This window comes from Oncorhynchus masou, chromosome 24, assembly GCF_036934945.1.
Source record: "Oncorhynchus masou masou isolate Uvic2021 chromosome 24, UVic_Omas_1.1, whole genome shotgun sequence".
NCBI lineage: Eukaryota > Metazoa > Chordata > Actinopteri > Salmoniformes > Salmonidae > Oncorhynchus > Oncorhynchus masou.
In genome coordinates, this window is record NC_088235.1 from 64575790 (window position 1) to 64587871 (window position 12082).

Here is a 12082-nt window from a genome sequence, read left to right on the forward strand (position 1 = left end):
ATTTATTCAGTGACATATCTTAAGGAGTTATACATAGCTACATAAACACGTCAGAAGCCTACATGAGACTTCTCTGAATTGTGTTAAAGTAGATTGGCGTAAAGGGATTCATTTAGATAAAAATTTATTGATCTTCATGTAAAATGCCATGTAATGTTGGTGTAGGCTATTGTTATGGCAATGCATATGGCATACAGTATACACCCTCAAGTAATGCGTTACCATATCTTTTACAAGGCTATGTGCTTTCGGTTTTTGTCAGCTTTGGCATAAACAAATGTACTGTGTCAGGGGTCTGTTTTCATCTGTCATCCTCCATTTTATCATTCTGACAAGACTGGCATTTCAAGTAGAGAGACTATGTGCTTCCCTCTTATTTCCTTATAGCTGGTATTGGTACTTCCTGTATATATTCTGTGTAATAATACATGGATTTATGTCTCAGAGGTTGGTAATTATAGGGGTTTTCTTATGGTGTTTGGTTTGAGGAATGGTGAAATGTCTATTGCTAATGGCTGCCTGGGAAGCAAGATGAGTTTAGGGATACAGTTAGGGATAACTGGGATGAAGTAATTAAACATGTCAGTGTGGACATCAGATGACTCATTGGTGATGGGTGATATGCATTTACATTGTACATCAACCATATCATAGGTCACTTATTTTTTTTTATCTGAATGTTTTGTACAGTGTTTTGTTTTCTCTATAGCCATCCACCTCTAGTATGTTTTCATAAAAACAGGCTAAATAAAGCTGTGTCATACTGTGTTTATTGTTTTTGTGCATGTGGGAATATGTTTTTTTTCCCTTCGGTGTGTGTATCTTTCCTTTGTCATACTGCAACGGACACCTTTTCTTCAGAGCATGTCTAGTTCTATATTTTACAGTGTTCCCTTGCATTGTCAAAATAAGTTTGACAGCTCTATTGTAATAGTGGTATTGCAATAGGGTTAGAGCCATTTCTTTTTTTGTTTATTGAAATATTATAGATATTGAAAGCAGCACTATTGATGAACTCTGTTATGGGAAAATGTTGAATGCCTTTGGAGAATTTCAGGACATAATTGATTTATTTATTTTGTATTAGATTCAGAGTCCTTGACTCAAGGAGACCTTGGTGACGGCCTGGATGAGGTGGTCAGGAGACGCCATGGAGATAAAGAGGTAATGTTTCTTTATTGTTTGTATTATGGTTTGTTTATTGTTTCTGCAACATTTCTTTTGTCGTCCTCTCTCAACAAAATCTGATAGGGCTTCACTCTCATTTTGAACAATAAATATTACTAAAAACTGTTCCAGCGTATACTAAAACTGTGAAATATTTCCCCAATATTCAAATTGCTTTACCTATCATTTCCATCCTCCATCTTGGAGTGTCCGTGGTCCTTAGAACTATTAATGTGGCATTCAAAAACAAGTAAAATGCTAAATAAATGACAGATAATGGTATGTTTCCTGACAGAAAATTTTGGAAGAGCAACGGCGGCTGAAGAGGGAGCAGGAGGAGGCTGACACAGCATCGAGGCGACACACGGGAATCGTTCCCACCCACCATCAGTTCATCACTAACGAACGTTTCGGAGACCTGCTCAACATCAACATCAATGACGCAGACAAGAGGAAATCCGGATCAGAGGTACAATACAGTGCCATCCCTCTCATTGTAAAAAATGACAGCTATTTTGGTGTGTGTGTGCAGTGGCGGATCTAGCTTGTATGGCGAACCCCACCTTCAGCCCCACCGCAAAAAAAACACACAAAAACCATTCTGCACTGTAAGTTTTATTCAGACATTTGGAACAACTAAAATAAATAATCATGACATTTAAAAACATTTACAAAAAACAAGACTCAAATATCAAAAAGAAGTAACAAAGACAAATAGAAACAAATTTGAGTCGATTTGGCACTCGAGCATCAATACATTACCGATCCCCCAACACTGTCAACCAAGAGTCAAGACTAAACCAATTCACCTTGGTGGTGTGCAGACTGGTTTTATATTATTCTGAATGACTTTGCACAAACCAGAAAGAAATGCAACAATATGTCTGTGAAACAATATATTCACAGTATTATGAATGAATTGTGGTTTATTTGGTAGCATTTCGTACAGTACTAATGCAATTAGTAAAATCCAAGTTAGAGGTGCGCTATTTGATAGACTCCCCCGTTCCCCCTACCTCGGGCTTCCAGTGGAGAGACCTGAGGTCTACCTACCCCAGCCCCCCTCCCATCTTGTACTTCTGAGTGGGAGACCTTCCCAGGCAGCAGCCTGCCTAGCTCACAAACTAGAATCAGGGCACCCACTCCGACATGGTTAATTGACCCACAGTCCCACATGGTGAAATGATATCATTGAAATGATGTGCAAATGAGCTATAGAAAACCAATCTCGCAAATGTCACCATTCCGATGTTTTATTTTGTGCGGGCGCCCCCGTGCTGCCCCCGGCAAGATACCGCCCTGGGAGGCTGCCCATGTCGCCTATACCTAAATCTACCAGTGTGTGTACTGTACTGTACTGTGTGTGAGTGTACTGTACTGTGTGTGAGTGTACTGTGCTGTGTGTGAGTGTACTGTACTGTGTGTGAGTGTACTGTACTGTGTGTGAGGGGAGGAGAGACAGTCGGGTTCCTGCTTTCACAGATGGTTTTGTCAGCTGTGACCAGACTTCAAAGGGTTGAAGCAAACGTTGTACATTTGAGTCAGATGTTACGGTGATTAGGGCATTAGTAACTCTGGCTTGAATCATTGTTCTGCCTTTTTACTGCTTATTACATTCAACATGGGTCAACACCCATGATGACTATAACCAGGGGTATCATGCACCCCAAAAATATTTTTCAAACACCTGAAACAGCTTTTTCCTGCAATCTAGAGCCATAATCGTTACGCTTAATTCTATGTAAAAGAAAATAAGTATTTTTCTGCATATCTAAGCATACATCATGAGCTGTCTATATAACCCTGACTCGTGGTCATTTTTTAAGTATACCAGCCTTGCTAGCAGGCATGCCAGCTCAGATAATTAGACAAGCTATACTGAACAAAAAATATAAACACAACATACAACAATTTCAACGATTTTACTGAGTTAGTTCATATAAGGAAATCAGTCATTTGAAATAAATAAATTAGGCCCTAATCTATGGATTTCACATGACTAGGCAGGTGCCAGCCATAGGTGGGTCTGGGAGGGCATGGGCCCAAGCCCACCCACTGAGGAGCCAGGCCTAGCTAATCAGAATAAGTTTTTCCCCACAAAAGGGCGAAATTGCACGCTCCCTCACTCAACTTGAGACATTTGTAGCATTGTGTTGTGTGACAAAATTACTCATTTTAGAGTGGCCTTCTATTGTCCCCAGCACAAGGTGCACCTGTGTTATGCTGTTTAATCAGTTTATTAATATGCCACACCTGTTAGGTGCCTGAATTAGCTTGGCAAAGGAGAAAGGCTCTTGAACAGGGATGTAAACTTATTTCTGCACAACGTTTGAGAGAAATAAGCTTTTTGTGCGTATGGAAGATTTCTGGGATCTTTTATTTCAGCTCATGAACTATGGGACCAACACTTTACATGTTGCATTTATATTTTTGTTCAGTATAGCTTCTTTAACTTGATTGATAGCCTGAAATGGCTTCTTGGTAGGTAGCTACAGTGCCTTCAGAAAGTATTCACAACCCTTGACTTTTTCCACATTTTGTTGTGTTACTGCCTGAATTTTAAATGGATTCAATTGAACAATAACTAATAAACTAATTCATAAAAAATGAAAAGCTGAAATGTCTTGAGTCAATAAGTATTCAACCCATTTGTAATGGCAAGCCTAAATAAGTTCAGGAGTTAAAATGTGCTTAACAAGTTGCATGATAAGTTGCATGGACTTACTCTTTGCAATAATAGTACTTAACAACATTTTTGAATGACTACCTCAATCTCTCTACTCCACACACACAATTATCTGTAAAGTCCCTCAGTCGAGGAGTGAATTGCAAACACAGATTCAACCACAAAGACCAGGGAGGTTTTCCAATGCTTCTCAAAGAAGGGCACCTATAGGTAGATGGGTAAAAATAGAAAGAGCAGACATTGGCATATCCATTTGAGCACTGTATCAATACACCCAGTCACTACAAAGATACAGGCGTCCTTCCAAACTAACTCAGTTGCTGGAAAAGAAATCGCTCAGGGAAATCGGAAATCGCTCAGGGATTTCACCACGAGGCCAATGGGTGACTTTAAGAGAGTTTAATGGCTGTGCTAGGAGAAAACTGAGGATGGATCAACATGGTAGTTACTCCATAATACTAACCTAATTGACAGAGTGAAAAGAAGGAAGCAGGTACAGAATAAAATTATTCCAAATCATGCGTCCTGTTTGCAAACAAGGCATTAAAGTAATACTGCAAAAAATGTGGCGAAGCAATTCACTTTTTGTCCTGAATACAAAGTGTATGTTTGGGTTAAATCCAATACAACACATTACTGAGTACCACTCTCTGTATTTTCAACCATAGTGGTGGCTGCATCATGTTATGGGAAAGCTTGTAATCGTTAAGGACTGGGAACGGAATGGAGCTAAGCAGAGGCAAAAAACTACAGGAAAACCTGGTTCATTCCACTTTTTCTGTTTTTGTCATTTTTTTGCTGCATTGTTGGGAAGGGCCTGTAAGTAAGCATTTCACTGTTAGTCTACACCTGTTGGTTACGAAGCATTTTGATTTGATTTGAGTCTGCTTTCCACCAGACACTGTGAGGTGAATTCACCTTTCAGCAGAACAATAACCTAAAACACAAGGCCAAATCTACACAGGAGTTGCTTACCAAGAATACAGTGAATGTTCCTGAGTGGCCGAGTTACAGTTTTTGACAAAAAAATGACAAATCCATTTTAATCCCACTGTAACAACAAAATGTGGAAAAAGTCAAGGGGTGTGAGTACTTTCTGAAGGCACTGTAATTATGAGGTTGGGAGATTGGGAACCTATCTGGGCTAGCTAAAGCCAACTACCTAAAATTGCTAGGTGGCTAGTAGTATTACAGAGAAATAACAACAACCCCATATATTTTGGGGTAGTTGGAATTTTTTAAACCTTACAAATCTGAGGGGCATGTGCCCCTGTGCCCCCTATGAGCATGACTCCTCTGACTACAACGATTTAAATGTACTTACATCATGATTTGACCTTGCTTGCCTGAATATGGATGAATGAAGCTATTGGGATAGTAGTTGTAGCTATAAACACATTCCAAGGTTCAACATAACGCTTTGTACAGGTTAGCACAATATAGGTTCTACAGTTTTTTTCACGCATTATGTTTGTGATTTATCGTTTCAACATACATTTTTACAATACCATACACTTTCAATTATAATTCTTTTAAACCTTTTATTTAACCTTTTATTTAACTAGGCACAGTTGAGAACAAATTCTTATTTACAATGATGGCCTACTCCGGCCAAACCTGGACAACAAAGAGTATGCTCTCTACTCTACTCTATTTTCAGGGACCAGCTAAATAAATCTGCCAAAGATACTGTATATCATCATGATCCTAGCCTTTCACTCTGTTTTCCCTGACACACACATTTACTGCATCTGCCTGCTCTTTTGGCATCTGTTTGACTGCAGTCCACAGTAGCTCAGTATTTACCACCACCGTACAGAAACAGTCACATGAGTCATTTCATTCCTGTCATTGCTAGAATATTCTCAGTGGATCAGGGACACTGAAAGGGCACAACTAACAACCAGATGAGCTCAGAAGTTAAACTTAGCACTCAAAAACATTTAAGCATTTGAACTAATTACCGACCAGTACAAATTGTTACTCTAGATTATACGTTTATGTTTTTATACATTCGGGAATCATATTATGTTATTGTTAGTTTGTAGTGCTTTATATGCTTTGGAGAAGAACACAAATGTTTATTGCAGCCTGACATGTACAAGAGATTTTTTCATGTGCCTCAACTTTTATGAATTAATAATGTCTTACTACAGGGTATAAAGATATACTGTAACCACCAGCAGTAATTCATGTGCACATAAATTAAAATATAGTTTTGTGTGAACCTGGCATGCAAGGCCAGCCTGGAACTGAATAACCAATGTCCAGTACATGCCACAGGGCATGGGAGTCCAGGCTGCTTTATCCATCCTTCTTTTCTAACAGTCCCTGCTTTGTTTGTTTTACAGAGAACTCCAGCCCTGGCTCGGTTTGACTTCAGAGCGGAGACTCTAAAGTGGGTAAAACGCATTGACGCACATCTCATGAGTGATTTCAAGAACATGCACAAAATATGTTAAGCTGCAGCAAAATATAAGCCTTGGTGTGTTGTAATCATCATGTTACTGTACCATATAGGCATTAGTGTGACTGACTGACTGACTGGCTGGCTGGCTGGCTGACTGGCTGGCTGGCTGGTTGGTGGTTTATATTCATCTCCACTCTCACATAGCAATTTCCATGTGGGTAGACCTCATTCTGAGTCTCATAGTGAAATGTTTCATGTGGTTGATATGTGGTCATATTTCTGCCTTTGTCATATTGCTCATATTATGACATAATGCTCAGATTTTTAATTTGGCATATTGTTGAATCCAATAGCTAACATATATGTTTGTTGTTGCTCTCTTTTTCAGGGAGTTACCATTTCAAAAGGGAGACATTGTGTACATCATTCGACAGGTGGATAATAATTGGTTTGAAGGGGAGCATCACGGCAGAGTCGGCATCTTCCCGCGGAGTTATGTTGAGGTACAGACCGTTACAATATTGTAACTGAAAATGAACTCTGACCCTTTTGTTACAACATGGAACTCACTACAGTACGGTACAGACTGATGTGCCAAATTGACCAGTCATTGCAGTGTTATTATGACACAAGTCAATTCTTCAGGGTTATGACACCAGTCAGTTGAAAGGTTCAACAGTGGAAGAGGCCCAGTATTGGCATTCACTGGAGTCGTGTTCAGTAGGAAGAAACTGTTTTGAAACAGAGAGGTGCCACCTTGTCCATGGAAAAGCACAGATATTTGTTTCCTGTTGCAAAATGTTGTACTACAGTGTGCCCTCGTGAATGTGACACTGTTACAGTACCTATCATTGACTTTGACTGATTGCCTCCTGAACTTGACACTAGATCCTCGCATTGACATTGACCGATATGTATTTTGGGCTTTGCGTGTATGTTTTCTCCAGCTCCTTCCCCCCACGGAGAAGGCCCAGCCAAAGAAGAGTGCCCCAGTGCAGGTGCTGGAATATGGAGAGGCCATTGCACGCTTCAACTTTACAGGGGACACGGTGGTGGAGATGTCATTCAGAAAGGTAAAAAGAACTAGGTGTTAAGGGTTTTGAGGTTCGGAGCTGCTGTAACATTTGTTCCTCTTTTTACGTAATACAGATGGAAATCACAAGTATTGCAACATAGTACCATCATCATTTCAGGATACAGGAAATACAGTATGCTTATCAGAAATCTTGTGTGAGCTAATGGTGTTTAGTTTGTGCTTGCTTTAATGTTATACTATGTTATCTTATACATTTACATTTACATTTAAGTCATTTAGCAGACGCTCTTATCCAGAGCGACTTACAAATTGGTGAATTCACCTTCTGACATCCAGTGGAACAGCCACTTTACAATAGTATTATATAATGGTTTGTTATATCATGCATCTAAATGTGCGATTATACAGTATGAGCTAACGGGATGCCAATGCATGTCTACAGGGAGAGAGGATCATCCTGATTCGCAGGGTCGATGAGAACTGGTACGAGGGCAAAGTCTCTGGCACCAATCGCCAGGGTATATTCCCAGTCACCTACATAGAGGTGCACAAACGACCCAGAGTAAAGAATGGATTGGATTACCCAGACCCCCCCATTGGCCAATCACCTCACCGCAGCCTCAATGCTTCCCCTCAGGTAATGACACGCTCCACACACACACACTCTCTGGTATAGCTGTCTGTCCAGGAATACAACAATCCTGTACACTCCAAGTTTGACGCAGTTTTTTTGTTTACTTTTGTGGCCTAGTATTGCTATTTATTTTAACTTTATTATTTGTGTTTTGTTTATTCATACTCATGTGTAATGTTTAATCTTTCCGTTTCTGTCCCTCGTCCTCCCTTCTCTCTGGATGGTCATTTTGGTCTATAAGCTGAACCGTGTCCGTAACAACCGGCTCACCACATCCCCCCTGCCCCTCCCCCGCTCCCCCCGCCGCTCTGTGTCCCCCGAGGTCCATGCCATCTCCTCTGAGTGGATCTCCCTGACCATAGGGGGTGCCAGCCCCCCCACTGCCCCCACCCCTCCTCTACCCCCACTCCCCTCTGTGTCTTACCGCTGGGGCGAGTACCTGCCCCCCTCCAAGTCTGCCAGCCCCGTGCCCCCCATCTGCGGCAGCCCCTATTGCATCTCCCCCATGGCCTCCCCCTCTGCCTCCCCCCTGCCCCCGCCCTACCCGCCCCGCCCTGGCTCGGCCACCCCTTTCCTCACCTTCACCCCGCCCCAGGGGGAGGACTTCCTGCTTTCCCCTCCCTCTCCTCGTCTGTCCCGCAGCCTGAGCCCCTGTGGAGGGGCGGGCCTGGAGAGCTGGTTGACAGGGGCCAGCCCCTTGAGCATCCTGGAGAGGGAGTTGATGGAGGGGGAGGGGGCAGAGGGAGACAGGGGCACTGGCCGCGAAGCCCTGGGCAGCTGGCGAAATAGCCCTGCAGAGGTATCTGATCAACTGCATGGTGTGCAGTGTTGCATCTCGGGCTCACTGTGGTTAGAACTGGAGTTCTTCCCTCCATGAGCCACAATAATAGGATGTTTCCGTTGTTGCTGCCTCTAGATAGATAAGTGTGCAATAGATAGTGAATGACAACTAACTGTAATGTTGACCTAAAGTTGACCTTCCTCCAATGCAGTAAGCAGAGCTTACACGACTCATGTGTCATATTTTGGTCTGCATGTTTTTTTTTTTTGTGTGTGCGCTACTAACATGCACATGTTTGAGTGTTAAATTGAGTTCTCATATGAAGATTTATCTCAGGTGTTTGGAATGAAAACCATGTGACCGTGCATGATTAAATCATTGTATTTTTTTTATGTGTTGAATGATTCAGAGGGGTTGCAGATTCTTGACCCCCACAATTATACCATCATATTGGTCAATATTGTCATAGAGAAGACAATTTGATTACTATTTGAGGATTAAGACTGGTTTGTGAACAATCTGAAACAAATGTATGAATGTTTTTATAGAAAATTACTTTTGTTTGAGAGATATGTCTATGGATTTTTCTAACAGTGTAAATTGACTTCCACTACGATTGTGTTTACAGCACGCTGTTGGAAATGAATTGCATCTTCCAGACATCACCCACTGGGTACACACTGGTTGAATCAACAAACCAACGCAGAATAGACGTTGAATTGACGTCTGTGCCCAGTGGGGAACTCCTATTTGTGAGCCATAGAGTCTAATGTGTGTGTTCCTCTTACAGCTGCTGAAGAATGACAGTGACTACCATGGAAGAACCTCCAGAAGCCCTGTCATGTTGTTTGACATCCAGGACAACAACATGAATGCTAACTCATTCACGGTAAGGTGCTGATTTGGGGCGGCAGTGTAGCCTAGTGGTTAGAGCATTGGACTAGTAACCGCAAGGTTGAGAGTTCAAACCCCCGAGCTGACAAGGTACAAATCTGTCGTTCTGCCCCTGAACAGGTAGTTAACCCACTGTTCCCAGGCCGTCATTGAAAATAAGAATTTGTTCTTAACTGACTTGCCTGGTTAAATAAAAAATAAAATGCTTTTTGTGGGTGACGATAATGTTTGAAAAGGAATATGTCTGGTATTTCTGGATAAGAAATATGTGGTGGGGATTTATTTATCATGATCTATGATGATCGCTTGCTTTAACTCGTCACTGTTAATTTAACTGAACTTCGTCCCTTAACTAATCGTTTATCCTAAACCCCATCTAAGCTTTAGACTGTTACTTTGAGTTTCTGTGAAGAACAAGTCAATAAGATGAATATGACAGCATTCTTGCATGACCTTGCTGTCATCTTTTCCTCCCCACTAATTGTGCATATCATCTTTTGAATAGTATCAGACGTGAACTAATAGTTCATTGTGACTGTGTTCATTCTATATGCCACTCACTCTAGTGTCTTGCTCTTCCATGCTTACCCCTCGGCCGGACTCCACCACCATCTCTTCTGGTGTTTCACGACTTTCCTGGTTTTTCCTGGTTTCTAACGGATCCCTCCCTTTCTGCCTTGCTACTCACTGGACCTCCTACCTTCCTTCTTCCTGTGCACCCTCTAACTCCCTGCCCTGCCCCTCTACCCAACTCCTTCATCTCTCCTTCTGGGCTGACTGGGAATTCTCTCTCTGACTGACTTCTGACCTGACCACTGTCACTAGGAGGCGGTGTGTAATGAGATCATGAATATAGCCGAGACCTCGGTGAGGTACTGCAGCACCCTCTCCCCCACCCCAATGACTCTGTCCTCCACAGACTCCTGCCCCCCCTTCACTCCAGTAAACAATCTCTCATCATTTCCCAGCAACCCCAGTCTCACAGCAGCAGCCCGGAGCCAAGCCGTCTCAGCTGTGGAATGTGAGTATGGCCGTCTGACGTCTGTCCCTACGTCGAGTCTGAGCTCTGGATACTCTGGTTTCTGTTTTACTGTTGTACTCTGACTTAAGGCCCCAGTTCAACCGAGTCATGTTCATTAGGCCCTGCCACGGAAAAGATTATAAAATGCTTTGCAAATAGAAAACTAAAATGAGTCCCAGTAGTCGCTCCCTGTTTCATTTGGTTTTAAACCATTTGGTGCCTACTGAACACTACCCTGGTCATGTAAATACGTCTCATATTTCGTTTTTGATACTATGTCTCTCAAGTCCTTTTGTGGTTGTAGTTCTAACTTCATGTAATGTTATCCTACAGTTTCCAGGCTTTGTACAGTTATGTGCCACAGAATGAAGATGAGCTGGAGCTGCAGGAGGGAGATCTTGTCAGTGTCATGGAGAAGTGCGATGATGGCTGGTTTGTTGGTATGTGCCTGGGGGCTCAGGATGGATTCCCCAAAGATATGGTCATAGTCACATTCATCCATATAGGGTTACAGCAGAGTGACAGCAGAGTGACAGCAGAGGGTAAAACTGCCATGTGGGTAGTTTCTCAGAAATTCGCATATAGAGGAGGTTCAAACACATCGGGCTCTATTTTCTCAAACCTAACACAATGGTCAATCATAGCGCTGGCAGTAGCGCTATAGGTTTTGGGGTGTGTCACAAATATTTGAGCTATTTTCACAACCGAAACTAGTGGCGCAGTAGCAATCGGTAGCTGGGTCTTGATGAATAAAGAAGTTGTGGGTGCATCGCGGCTTGACACCTCACTGGCCAATCAGAACGTGCTCAATGGCTAAATATATGGTCACTTTAAGTTGTGTATTTACGGTCTTTTATGTATTGCGTTGTCATCAACTCCTAATTCGTTAAATAGCCTCCCCCATATTTGCTAAATATGTTGAATATGTTTGCAGTCCACATTGTTCTAATTGCGTTGCTTCTATATGGAAATACATTGTTTTGTGGGGGCTGCAGGGGATAGGCCTACTGTATATTGGACATGGACATGCCAAACATAGTCAATAAGCAAGATTAAATTCACTAGGCTGTTGATGAGGCCTAAAAAGACAGTGTATAATTCTATTAAAAATGGGGCTGTCTAAATAGTTACAGGCACCATACTTACTCCCTGTGGGCTTATTATACAGACAAGGCAACTTAGACAATGGGGGGTTTTACACACATCCAAACCTTTCACAGGAGCTGGACAAAGATTGAATATAAAGAGAAAGGGGGAATGTCCACTCTCACTGTTAATCTGCTCCCAAATGTAATGTTTTATAAACGTCATGGAGCCATCTTACTGATCATACTTGCACTTCTCCAGAAATAGCCATGTACATTCTCAACATAAACCCATTGTCGCTGAATCTTTACAATAAGTTTGGTTTTTAATCAAATTAAATGAAAAGCAATTCATCTGTTTGGATTTT

The 12082-nt window shown here is 41.9% G+C and overlaps 1 protein-coding gene across 3 annotated transcripts in view; it reads left to right on the top strand.

The window, feature by feature from the left end:
* LOC135512476 (sorbin and SH3 domain-containing protein 1) overlaps positions 1-12082 on the top strand; it is a 72080-nt gene that overhangs the window by 53830 nt on the left and 6168 nt on the right. For all 3 annotated transcript variants that reach the window (XM_064934544.1, XM_064934541.1, XM_064934542.1), the window contains 10 exons: positions 1088-1164; positions 1463-1636; positions 6205-6251; positions 6652-6766; positions 7211-7336; positions 7742-7936; positions 8175-8732; positions 9505-9603; positions 10577-10629; positions 10963-11069. In XM_064934544.1, the coding sequence (XP_064790616.1) occupies positions 1088-1164; positions 1463-1636; positions 6205-6251; positions 6652-6766; positions 7211-7336; positions 7742-7936; positions 8175-8732; positions 9505-9603; positions 10577-10629; positions 10963-11069 (1551 nt within the window). The remainder of the gene's footprint in view (positions 1-1087; positions 1165-1462; positions 1637-6204; positions 6252-6651; positions 6767-7210; positions 7337-7741; positions 7937-8174; positions 8733-9504; positions 9604-10576; positions 10630-10962; positions 11070-12082) is intronic.